The following is a 13,432-nucleotide window of genomic DNA, read 5'->3' as shown; positions in this document are numbered from 1 at the left end:
GTTTTTTTAATGTTTATTAGCCTAAAAAAAATATGTTCTAGCAGCATTAAGAACACAACGTAAAGGCCTACTGACTCATTTTTTTTTTCTTTTACTTATGTCGCTATTCTGAATCACTAAATTAAAACGATGACAGTTACTAAAAAGAAGTGCAGTTAAGTTAAGAATAAGATATAACATTGTTTTTTCTGTGCAGTATTGTATTCTTCATGACTCTGACTTTCTTCTCATCATCATTTTCCTTTCTTGGCAGACTTCAAACACAAATCAAATTAACCAGTACAAATACATCACATATCATTATAAAAGAGCAAACTGATAAATAAATTTTTTAAAAAAATGAATAAAAGATAAATGTACTACTGTTAATTGAATTGTTAAAGTTCCCCGCGTGACCAGAGAGGGCGAGAGAGTTCAGTTAATTCTCCTTAGCTCCAGGGGTTGATAGAGCCCACTCCCTCCCTTTGACTCCAGCTCCGGGCTTTACTTCCAGCCTCTTTAGATCAATGGCTCGCTCTCTCTCTCTCTCTCTCTCTCTCTCTCTCTCTCTCTCTCTCTCTCTCTCTCTCTCTCTCTCCCTCCAGCTGTATAGATCTACAGAGAGAGAGACAGGGAGAGAGAGACAGAGACAGAGACAGAGAGAGAGAGAGGGAGACTCGACCCTCTCCCTCCACCCTCCTCCTCCTCTACCGGCCCTCTCCATCAGTGCTCCGCGGCAGACGAAGCAGACCTCCGGGAAGGGAAGGCAGCGTGGATGGTAACCCTCCTACATCTGTGTGAATGGGAATGAGCCGCACCGTACCGGGCAGGAATGATGGAGACTGTCCCCTCATAGTTACTGGAACTTATTTCTCCTCCCGTGCAGAAGGAAACTAAACGCGTGTGCCTGCTGTGCGCTGGGATTTCTCTTCTCTCTTTTTTTTCTTCTTGGGATCCAAGTCGGATTGGATCGGGAAGGGGAGGGTTATTTTTGAGGAGAGGAGAGGTTGTTTCAGCCCTCTCCCTCCTCCTCGGCATCATCCTCCTGACTCGTCACCCCGTGGCTGTGAATCTTCTTATTTAGATTTTTCATTGACAGTTGGATCGTGTGGAGGATTTCTGAAAAAAAATCCGACAGCAGGATTTGTGGGTTTTTTGCTGCTGTGGTTCCTCGGGCTCATCGGGACTGGACGAGGGCAGCATGGAGCCGGTTCTGGTAGGATGTATTGGTGATATTTGGGAGGTGTTGGTGCTGAGGAGGAGGAGGAGGACAGAAGGACTCCACCTGCTGATGCTCTGCTGGCTGCTGGCTGCTCACCTCACAGCGCACGGTGAGTGGGAGAAAATTAATGTGTGCTTTCTGCGTCCATCCCGCAGTGTGCGGGTTCTGCCCCTGTGTGTGTGTGTGTGTGTGTGTGTGTGTGTGTGTGTGTGTGTGTGTGTGTGAGAGAGAGAGAGAGAGAGAGAGAGAGAGAGAGAGAGAGAGAGCGTGTGGTTCCACTTGGCACTAGTTGCCACAAACCAAACGAGAATTGACACATTTGTTGCGTCTCCTTGTTGGCTGCTTTTTAAATCGCGACTCTAACCGGGGAGGACTGCAGTCGGAACTGAATTGGGTTAACTTGGCTCAAATATGTGTGATCAGGTTATAGGCTGCAGGGTTCTACTGGGTTTAAATGGGTTTCAGTGGTCTCTGATCATGTGTTAGACTGCTCCTTTGAGCGGGTTTTAGTGAATTGGACTAGACTTGACTTCAGCCTTACCTTTAATACACCCCAGTAATCAGTTCAATAGGACCAATCAGCTGGAGGCTGCTGGTTTGACAGGATTTTACGGGATTCAGTTGGGTTTTTGTGTGTCATGGGGCTTTGCTGGGTTTCAAATGATTTCTGCTTGTCTGATCATTGGTTTTCCTGGGTTTCAAATGGATTTCACTGGGCCTCAGCAGTCTGATCATGTGCTAGGCAGCTTATTTGAGACAATCTGAATGAATATTACTGTTCTTCCACCTTCACTGCAGTCCTGGTTGGTTCATATAATTGGAACTATCCAGGTTTAGACTGTTGGGCCACATGTTTCATGACTATCCTGGGTTTGATCCAGGTTTCTACTGATATCTGTGAGCCTTATCGTGTGCTAGACTGCTGCTTTGAGCATAGAGTGAATTTAGCTGCTATTTTACCTTCTGCAGGTATCAGAGGATTTGCAGACACAAAGCAGGTTTAGTATGCTAGGCTTCAGCAGGCTTCCAGATTGTACTGACTGTATTTGTTGTATTTGATATAATATTACACCTGCTTTGATCAGATGTCAGGCTGCTGGTTTGAGCAGATTGCAATGAATCCTTCTGGGTTTTGCTGCCCTTTTTTCAGCTTTTCATAAAATGGATTAGGTTCAGACAAATATAATAATTTATTTCTTCCAAAGGAAACACACACACACACACACACACACACAAAGGGTTTGCTATGTATTCCATACATGTCCAATAAGCAAATGCATATTATTGATGGAATATTATGCCCTTATAACCTTTTCCACTAAAGAACCAGCTGTTCTGTTTGAATGTTTAAATGAATCATTGGTACACTTTCAATATCCCAAAGCATTGTTTAAGTGTCACTTAATATTTGTTGGCTTTATGATTTTGATCTGATCTGGGAGCTCTCTCTCTCTCTCTCTCTCTCTCTCTCTCTCTCTCTCTCTCTCTCTCTCTCTCTCTCTCTCTCTCTCTCTCTCTCTCTCTCTCTCTCTCTCTCTCTCTCTCTCTCTGTGCCTCCTGCTGTCAATAAATTGTGTCTAAACACTTTAATTAAGCTAATTGGTGGTAGGAGAGCACACACAGGCACACACACACACACAGTGGCTGCTGGACCAGCTGAGCAGTTCTCAATCAGTGTGTGTGGGTGTAGCTTCCATTTCTTTAGCAGCTCAGCTGTAAAATCCTCTACTGAATATTTTACTCAGGCAGAGCATTTATCTGTGTGGAAGTAACAGAACACACACACACACACACACACACACACACACACCCTTCCTGACTCATTCATGGAACCTTCTTACACATCGATTCAGAAAATTTCCTGAGCGGCACACAGAATATTTTTTTTAACAGAAACAGGTCCTGAATACTTTCACTGCATGACAGTCTGCATGATATTTCAGTGATGACTTCCTCTACTTTACCTGACAGAGGGGTAACCAGTGGATAGCCTTTGGTTGGAATTTCTGTAAAACCTTTAGACTGTTGGACTACCATGCCACATGAGCACTCCTTGCCAAAAGGCCCACAGCCCCTTTCGTGCTCTCAACGTAACAAACATAGGTGACTGGTCCGTGGCCAGTGGAATTAAGAATGAGAAGTTCAGGTCAGGTTTGGTAGGGGTGGTTGGACGGGACTATCTCTCTGGAGACTGGCATTTGTTTGTCACCAATAGTCAAGAGTGTGTTATGTTATGGCAGTAAATGTTATCTTACGTAAGCAAGTTAACATACATGAGGGACATCACTAAAATATTACGGGCATGATTTACGCCACTAAGAGTGTTGGATTACAACAAGTATCAAAAAGGGTGAAATTTGGCAGTCAGAATCAATTGATTCCAATCAAATAAAGGGTGCTGAGTGAACAAGGTCCATTTTGTTGAACTGACATGCGATTCATACTATTGACTGATATGACCCCTTCAGTGCTGACTGTCTAGGGAATCGAGAACTGGAGGGATGGAGGAAGCTTGTTGTGTCCTCTGTATAAACTGCTTCAGGAAATAACATGGTTTACACATAGTTATGAGATTGGATTCAGTGATACAAATAAGTCATGTGAATAACTATGTGTACTTTCTATGCTGTTAATGACCATGTTAGCATGTTAAGTGGCAGTAGACACAAGGGGATACCATTTTGTTTTGTGTAAAACTGCTCAGTATACATCATCTTGCTCATTATAGGTCGCCAGCACCAACATGACACCCAACATAAAGGAATAGGTAAAACAGAAAAGGTATATAAAAAGGTTAATTCACAACATCTGGTCATATTGATATCTACAGTTATATGAAAGGACTCTGTAGTCTTTTTAGTTACATATTTCCACAGTCTATTAGTTCATTCGTTGAAAACACATCTTTAAAGTTGTGAACAAATTATTTGTCTCCCGACATCTGCTGTACATATTTTTTCTGAAATATGGTCTCATAGCGGTCCACCAGAGGGGGAGGGACTTCTTCCCTCTATTGTCATTAACCTCTCATTGTCTCACATTTGAGGTATTCACAGGTCCACTCAATCTCTTGTAACCAACACCTGGGCCCTATGATTTGTGTAATCACAGAATCGTGGACGGAATCGCAGAATTGGCTGATTAAAACGGAATCGATTTTTAAAATGGAATACCGTGGAATTCAACATAATTTCACTAAAATGCTGTTTTCGTGTGGAAGAGGAACGTACGTCTAAGGAGGAAAGCAAATCTGGGTGGCACAACAAGTCAAAAACTGAAATACTTGACATTAACCTCTCAGTACAGAGTCGAGCAGTTCCAAAATGACCTGCCAACACTTTTGACTGGAAGTATAAAAATATGTGCAATGACCACTGTCTGTACAAAAGCCATGTGAGGAGCAAGGAAAGAGCACTGATGCAAGAGACTGTTCAGTCATTGATAACATGTAATTTTCACCTTTTATTGCTACATGTATAACAATGTAATAGGATAACTGAATATAGGTAATTAAAAATAAATGATGATTAATAGCTGATGCATCAGTCAGAAAACAACTGATCCCATGGGGGAATCTGGCTGACATGCACATTCAGTAAGATTAAAAAGGATTACTTTCTGGACATGTACATCAAAATCAAAATAATCAAATCAAAATCATTTCATTATTATTATTATTATTATTATTATTATTATTATTATTATTATTATTATTATTATTATTATTATTATTATTATTAATAATAATAATAATAATAATTACATCAATAAATGAAAGGGACACTATAGCTATAGTTGTGTTATGTTTGTGTTATGTTTTTTCTACTTTTATCAATAATAATCTATAATTTCTATTTAATTTGTGTACATTTTAGTCATTTACATTTAACACACTGTTTTTGGTAGTAAAATAAGAGTAAAGGTAAAAAACAACAACCACATTCTCAAAAATTAAAACGGAAAAAACGGAATTACCAAAAAATACATTGGAAAAAAAACATGATTTTGGGAAAAAAAATAAAACATATTTTGTAAGCCCCTACTTTTCATTTCTGGAATTAGTGTCCATGACATCATTGAATCTTAAGACACATACTGTTGTACATGGCTGCTAGTCAGTCTGCATATTGGCAGTATATTTGCAGGTTAAATTCAGTGCATGAAGCAAACAAGGTAGGATCACTTCACATCAGGGGGTGAATAAGTCTTGTGCCCTTTGTTGTTGAAATCAACGTGGACTGAATTTCAGTGTTACCACCTGAGAAGAAAAGTTTTCAAGAGAATGGTACCTTAGTAAGCTGGTAGATGATCAGAAAGTCAGAAAAGAAGCTGATGATGAGAAATTTGTTTGCAACTTGTAGTTCCTTCTGATGCCACCAAGATGTTTCAGCCTCTGACTGAATGAAGATGGATGGAGAGGTGAATATGGCATTGTTTTTGTTTAAGCTGTGCTATTATATAATTTCCAATATGATTAAAACTGTCATACACTGTAGGTAACCAACAACCTCTCTGTCCCCATCTCATGTAGCACAGAGCATGATGGGTAAGATGTCAGATCAGGCTGATAAAGTCTCAGTTGATTAACTGGAGGGTCAGGAATGATTGATATCCAGTGTCCACTACACATTTCATGTTTACCTGAGCAACACTAGCCAATAAATTGTACAAAATAACAATGCTAGTCATGCTAACTGCTCTGTGTGTCTGTAAGCATAATGGTGCTTGGGGCTGAATGTCAACATGCTCAAAATTACAATATCAATATGCTGATATGTAGTAGGTTTTCCACGGTCTATTTCTGCCTGTCTTTCTGGCTGAATGTGTGTGTGTGTGTGTGTGTGTGTGTGTGTGTGTGTGTGTGTGTGTGTGTGTGTGTGTGATGTAGATTATGTAGTATGGCCACTTCAACAATGCTATAGGAATCAGCGCTAAGAACACTAAGCAGATTTATCTTTGAAGCTTAACCATTATCCAGTGGATGTTTTTGTTGTTACTCTCCATTCATTCACACCATTTAGAAGTGAACACTGTCCTGCATGTACACTCTGTTTGCAATCTGCTCCCCTCTGGCTTGCAGTCTGGGTTGGACTATCACATCAAAATGTGTGCTTCATGTATTGCATTTCTCATTTATTGAATATATCTTCATCATATCATGCATCATAAAGTATGTGATTGATCTCTGTCCCATCTTGTATTATCTTATCTAATGTTGTTTATCATAGAAAATTTGGTCCATAGTATTTCAAATTGCTTTTTACATCTTATTTTTTCTTCCATCTTATCTTTTTTGATGCTTGTCTCATCTCATGCGGTTTCACCCAGTTTTGTCTAATTTTATTTTATCATTTTATTATATTTCATTTATTCTGTCTCATCTATTTTAAAATGTATGAATATTGTTTTCACATATCTGTCTCACCTTGTCTAGTACATCTCATGTGTGTCTTCATTGTCTCATCTTGTCTTGTGACATGGTTTCTTGTTGCACATTTTATTGCATTATTTTATCTCATGCCAGAAAAGTTTTATCTGGCATCACCATGTAGATGTTTTTCCTTAGAACATCATATCAAAACGTATCAAAAAGCTATTGTGGCTGAATGAGTTAAATCCAAGACTTTCAGCCAGGCGACTGGGGATTGTGACATGTTTTGAACATACTTGTACACTCTGCACTTCTTATGTTTTATACATAGTTCAGTTTTTTTTGTTTTTGTTTTTTGGTGTCTGTGGCAGTTTGGTTAGAGTTAAGTGAATGAAATCCTTGGTTAAGTTTAAGATTAAAAAAAAGACTATTTTTACAACATTCCAAAACCTAACTTCTCCTATGTGTCTTTTTCTGCAGACACAAGCATATGGCATTACAAAATTGATTGGTCAGTTTCAGTAAGCCTAACCCCACAGTGGGAGCATTTTATCTTCCCCTCTCTGCCTTTGATTTAAACCACCAACCACCAGGTTCTATGTTTGTGCGTGTGTGTATGTATGTATGTATGTATGTATGTATGTATGTATGTATGTATGTATGTGTGTGTGTGTGTGTGTGTGTGTGTGTGTGTGTTTTAATCATGAAATACGTATTTAAATTTCAGATAACAAGATTTTTTTTTCTCAAGATGAAGGCATAAAAGCCAAATTTCTGTGTAACTGAGTAACGTTTCGATCCAACAGATCTTCGTCAGGCATTAATGATAATGATAATACATTTTATTTCTTTGATGGCACCTTTCAAATCACCCAAGGTCACCTTACACAGGATAACATTGTCAAACCAAAGTTAATTTCAGAATACCTGACGAAGATCTGTTAGATTGAAACATTGACATCGAAAGCTCAATTTATATTGCTGGGAGCTATTAAGAATGTGTGGATCTTTTGCTGATTCTTTCTTTCAGTGGTAAAATTAAAACACAATCCAGATTGCAAAGTGCACAAGGTTTTCCATTGTACGGTGAAACTAACAGTACTTAGAATATAAGTAGTAAAGTAGTACAACACAGTAACTTAAAATGGATTTGTATTTTTATCTGAGAAATATTTTAACAATGAAAAATGCTAAATAATTACAAAAATAAATAATATTCAAAAAGCTTTCTAGTACAATATTCCTGACAATACCTAAAACGGCACAAGGGTCAGTTATGTACTCTAGCAAAAACGTCATACGTAACCCTTCCCAGGGTACTAATACCACAGATGAGAATGAAAACCTGCATAATTACATGAAGGATTCAACCAAAAAATATATTCCATCATTAGTTATAGAGGTTGATCTATCCTCCACAAAACTTACTGGAAAAAGGTAAAAACTAGTAAGAAAACTAGCCCCTTTGCCAACAGTAAACCTAGAAATTGTTCTCGGGTGAATTAACTAATGAGTCGTAATTCCAAGGAGGTACTCTTAACAGCATCCCAGCTAGTAGGGAATTCTGTTTTTTTTTTTTTTTTTTTTTTTTTTAATGTTTGTATCTAATGTTCAGAGAACATTTTAAGGATGTTTATCATTTCAAATAATGTTCCTATAACGTTAAATGTTAAGAAAGGAAGACTGTTTTAGGTGCCACATTCTGAAGATGTTTTTGTTATGTTGTTGAAGTTAAAGAAATTATAGAATGTTCTTCCATAAAACATTCCCATAATGTTACCAAATAGCAAAGGAAGAGCATTCTAGAGGCAACATTTAGAAAAAGTTTTTGGCATGTTTTTAAGGCCTCCAATAACAGTACGTTTTTTTTATAAAAAATGTCCCACGTTATATGATAACAGAGGAAGAACACTGTCAATGCAAGATGAAGAAAATGTTTTCAGAATATTATTAAGGCCTACAATCCCAAATCATTTTTCTAAAACTTTCTTATAATGAGATATGTTAACAAACGAAGGAAGTTTTAGCTGTAACATTCTCGGGATGTTTTGGGGATGTCGATGAGGTAACATATAATAGAATGTTCTCCTATAAAACATTCTGAGAATGTTACATGAAAACAAAGGAAGAACATTCTGAAAGCAACATTTAGAAAATGTTTTCAGCATGTTATTAGGGCCTCAGATTATATCATGTTTGTTATAGAACATTTCAACAATGTTATATGATAACAAAGGAAAAACATTCTTTAAGCAACAATTGGAAAATGTTTTCGGGATGTTGTGAAAGCCTCAGTTCACAAAACATTTTTTTTTCTACAACATTACTGTGATGTGATATGTTAATAAGGAAGAACATTTTGTCTGCAACATTCTGGGAATGTTTTGGTGATGTTGTTCATTTAACAGATTATAGAATGTTATAGTTTGGCATGTCTTTAAGGTATCCAATTACATAAAGTTTTTCAATGAAACATTCCCACAATGTTACACGATATCCCCGGAAAAACATTTTCAAAGCAAAATGCGGAAAATGTTTTCAGGATGTTATTAAAGCCTAAGATTTCAGCATATTTTTGTTTTTTATAAAATGTTCATGTGTAGATATATATATATATATATATATATATATATATATATATATATATATATATATATATATATATATATATATATATATATATATATATATATATATATATATATATATATATACATACATACACACATACACATACACACACACACATTTCTGTAATGTGATATGTTAACAAAGACAGAACGTTCTCAAAGCAGCATTTGGAAAATGTTTTGGGGATGTTTTTAAGGCCTCAGATAACTTTTTTTTTAATGTTATAAACCCATGCCAGCTCCAGGGAAGCAGGCTTACCTCAGAAGGCTAATGCAAGCCAAGACACGCCCAAACACACCACAGTGAAGTTGCTAATCCATCTGAACTCACCATACTTCATAGATAATATTTACCTTCTGTCTTTCACTCCACATTTGTCCCGCTCAGACCCGCTGAAAGTGTTCTGGTCCCGCTCAGTATGCCAAGTCTTGGGTCAGGGTTCAGACTCACATCGGTAGACTTCTGTGACGAAATGGCGTTTCCTTTTACTCTCGCACATGATAGATAGAATGATAAATCAAATTCTATGAATCTCTACGATAGACAGACAAGACAAACAAGACGAAAAAACACAGAAGAAAACGAAGGACGCTCCCAAAGGAGGAATGCCTACACTATTCTTAGTTCTGGGTTATGAAAATTAAACAAACAAAAAAAACACTCCAAAGAGGAAAGTACACAGGCATGAAAATGAACTACTCTATGTATGTACAAAAATTACAACAAAAAGTGCTCCACAAGGAAGAAAACAATGGCTATGAAAACAGCTAACTGAAAATCTAATTCTAACCAGAAAATATGAAATCAAAATCACTCTTTTTAAGAGGCTTCAAAATCAGAAAATAAAACTTGGCAATACTTATCTTTCATGAGATTCAAGACTGTGAACAGGGCTGAAGTACACAACAAGACGACGAAATACTCTGGCAACGCAGACAGGGGAAGACAACGACTTTGTACACATGGGGGAGGGCAACACAGGTGAAAACAATCAAGGATTAGGGATGACGTCAGACCAGGGACACAAGAGGAAGGGCAAGTGACCTGAAACGAGAGTTACCTTTCAAAATAAAACATGAATTTCACAAGACAAAAAACCCAAGACAGGACATCCCTCACAATGTGACAGATTCGGACATTTTGTTCTGTAGTTTCTGTCTCCTGAAGCAGAGCAAGGGTGGACAGAAAAGGAGGGGTCATGTGAATGTCTGCTTATGTGTCAGAGAGAAATACATGCATTCACTGAAACAACAACAATGTTATTTCAACCTCTGCTTGATTAAGTCTTCGACATCTAAGGTTTTCAGCTGACATCAACAACAAAACGCTGCAGGAAAACAACAAACAATGGAAGCAAAAGGAGCTAAATTTAATCAAGAAGCACATTAAAGCTAAAAGCTCAAAGCAGAGAAACATTTTCATTAATGAGCAGGGATGAATAATAAAGGGTAGGACAAGCCATTAGGGACACAGCAGGCTTTTAAAACCAAGGAGATATAAATTTTCACCTCCATCCACCCACAAACCCATCTATGTATTAATTGTGTATGAAGGAAAAATACCTTCATATGTGATTAATTTTGAAGTCGTGCTTTAAATCAATCATCACTAAGTTCTTAGGAAACCATAACTGCTCTCTTTTGCTGTTGCTTTTCCAGTAGCACTTTGAGATTTGTTTAAATGTAAAGTGCATTAAAAATGTAATGCATTATTATTATTATTATTACTGTTATTATTTTTATTGGTGCGATGGGGCACAATACGCTCTTCCCGACTTTTTTGTCCTGAATTCCAGTTATTGATTTGAGCGCCAGGTCTTTACACATGATGGTTTTCACATAGACCTGCCCTTAACATCTACTGTCAAGCCTTGGGACTTGTTTGTCTTGACCTGTCACAACTTGGGGCTTGAGACGTTGTCAGTCTTAATGTGACACTTGGCATGGGACTTCCTTGCCTTGAATTGGATTGCTGGCTTTAAAATGGGAATTGATATGGGATGTCATGATGTAATTTGTGATTTGATTGATTTATATTCTGAACTTGTTCTTGAATTATATGTACAGTAGCCACTTTGGACCCTTAGTACTGAGCTTTGAGCTGCAGCTCTGGACTCCTAGTGTGTTCCTGTGACAGATGCAGTGTGTGGTGCAGAGGTCTGGGAGGTTGATCGCTTGACCAAATGAAAAAGGCTCTGTGTGTGCAATCATAGCCAGGAGCAGTGGATTAATAAGTTGGCTGAGTAAAAACGACGTGTTAGCTGCTGCTCGGCTCAGTTTAATTTGGTTTTTCACTCCTGCGGTGGAGAGAAAGTAATTTACAAATCTGAGATAATAATTCAAACAGAGGAACATGGAACTTTCCAGAGTTTAGTTCAGCAGAGCTTCGTTTATCAGTCACTGGTTGACCTGAAGCAAAACTCAGTGAGAATGGAAAAGGGCAAATATTATGAATTTTGAAAAAGCTCATATATTTATTAGCAGAACAAAACAGTCTGTCTCAAACTTGCTCAAAATCTGTTGTTGCTAGACTTATGATACATACAGTGTATATGGTGTTCAGTGTCATATTTCAGCTTTGAGTTACTTCTCTAACTCTGAGTTTAGAGTCTAAATTTAGTACAGTTGTGACAGAAATAACTTTGTCTTTATTCTCCTATTGGTTTATTCATCCAGACTATTGTGAAACACTTGATAATGACACTAAATGAGAAAATGAATTTATGTCAGTGTACAAGTATTATTTCTCATTTAATAGGGTTTAATTGGAAATTGATGTGTTAAACTCAAACTATCGCAGAATGACCAGTAGAGGTTGTAGTAATTGTGCGTCAGCTCTGTGATAAACTTTGTGAAAGAACAATGATCACTGATCACAGAGGATTTGTAGCGGTGAAAGATCCTGGTCAGACAGATTTTAATTTCAGGTCTGTCGTTTGCCTAAATAAAACATAAAGTAAACAGTTGACGATTGTCCCATTTTAAAAGCTTGCATCACCTTTTGCTTGAAATATTATTAAAAAAGGATTGATGAATTTTTCTAATAGTGATGTTTACATATTTAATGGTAGGAGGAGGTGCCTAGCCTACAAAACGAACAAATAACGTCCATAGTAGAGCTGCAAATATTGGTTATTTTCATCATCAAATACTTTGCTGATTATTTTGTCCAGCCAGCCCAATTCTGTCTCCACCAAATGCATTAATGTATATTAATTAATGAATACAGACTGTAATTGAGTTTTTAAATTTTGATAACCAGATTAGATTTTTATTTCAAATTATGGCTGGATATTGTTAATTTTCAGTTGTTATCAGTTTCACATCCTACAACTCCTGTATTTACGTTGTGAGCGGGTTGTAACATAACATGAAAACGAGTCCTCCCTTGTCTCTTTCGGTTACCAATACCAGCCTGTGGATGTTTTTTTTTAAAGCTGTTTAATGCCGCTGGACTGTGGATTTCTTTGTGAGGGACTTCGGTCAGATTTTCCACAACAATCCAAAGGCTGTGACTTTATGCACATTCACGAGTGCCTCGTCTCAGTGACTCTATCTACTCTGCAAACAGAGAATATTAAATAACTTGTGCAACAATTTGCTTCAAGCATGGTGCAGAAGTTCCACAGAGCCTCTTAAAATGTATTATCATTTATCATGTTATCTGCTTTAGAAAAATAAAAACATACTGCCCAGTTTCAATAGTCTATGGCGTTTGGTCTAAAGTGCAAGGCACTAGTGCGTTTAGGGCATGTCCAAATCCCTTTTGAAATTTAAACTGTGGCTATTGTAGGAGCACAGTAAGGCACGCAGCATAAAGGGGTGGTGAACCAATCTAAATTAGTCATGGGTGTGTTTTGAAGATAAATTAAACCAATCTGAGTGTCATATCCCATTCCCTTTAAGAGCCAAGTGCACCAGGACCAGGAGCATTGCTATTAAACAGTGGCACTTGTCACTGAGGGACAGGTATGTGGTCCTCAGCCGCTGGACTCTCTGCAGTCGCTGTTTCACGTTCATCTGTCCCATCAACAGTTCTGTTTGACTTCCTTTGAGAAAATACACTGATATTGCACTGAGGAGACATTACTGTGTTCAATGTTTGAAATAACTGAAGCCGGCTCTCTAATCAAAAAATCAGAGTGTGTTTGCGCTGTGAACCCTGGAGGCTGGAAGAGACACTTGCGCTTTGAACGGAGCAGAAGATCGAACCCCTTAATGTGAGTTAGA

At 37.7% G+C, this 13,432-nt stretch overlaps 1 protein-coding gene across 1 annotated transcript in view; it reads left to right on the top strand.

Moving 5' to 3' along the window:
* Positions 1–661: 661 nt before the first annotated feature.
* Positions 662–13,432, top strand: part of dcc (DCC netrin 1 receptor) — a 289,488-nt gene continuing 276,717 nt past the window's right edge. The window contains exon 1 of the mRNA XM_037118172.1: positions 662–1,310. Within this exon, the coding sequence (XP_036974067.1) occupies positions 1,181–1,310 (130 nt within the window). The 5' untranslated portion in view covers positions 662–1,180. The remainder of the gene's footprint in view (positions 1,311–13,432) is intronic.

The sequence above is a fragment of the Acanthopagrus latus genome, chromosome 12, assembly GCF_904848185.1.
Source record: "Acanthopagrus latus isolate v.2019 chromosome 12, fAcaLat1.1, whole genome shotgun sequence".
Taxonomy (NCBI): Eukaryota; Metazoa; Chordata; class Actinopteri; order Spariformes; family Sparidae; genus Acanthopagrus; species Acanthopagrus latus.
This window is presented reverse-complemented; position numbering and strand designations above follow the sequence as displayed.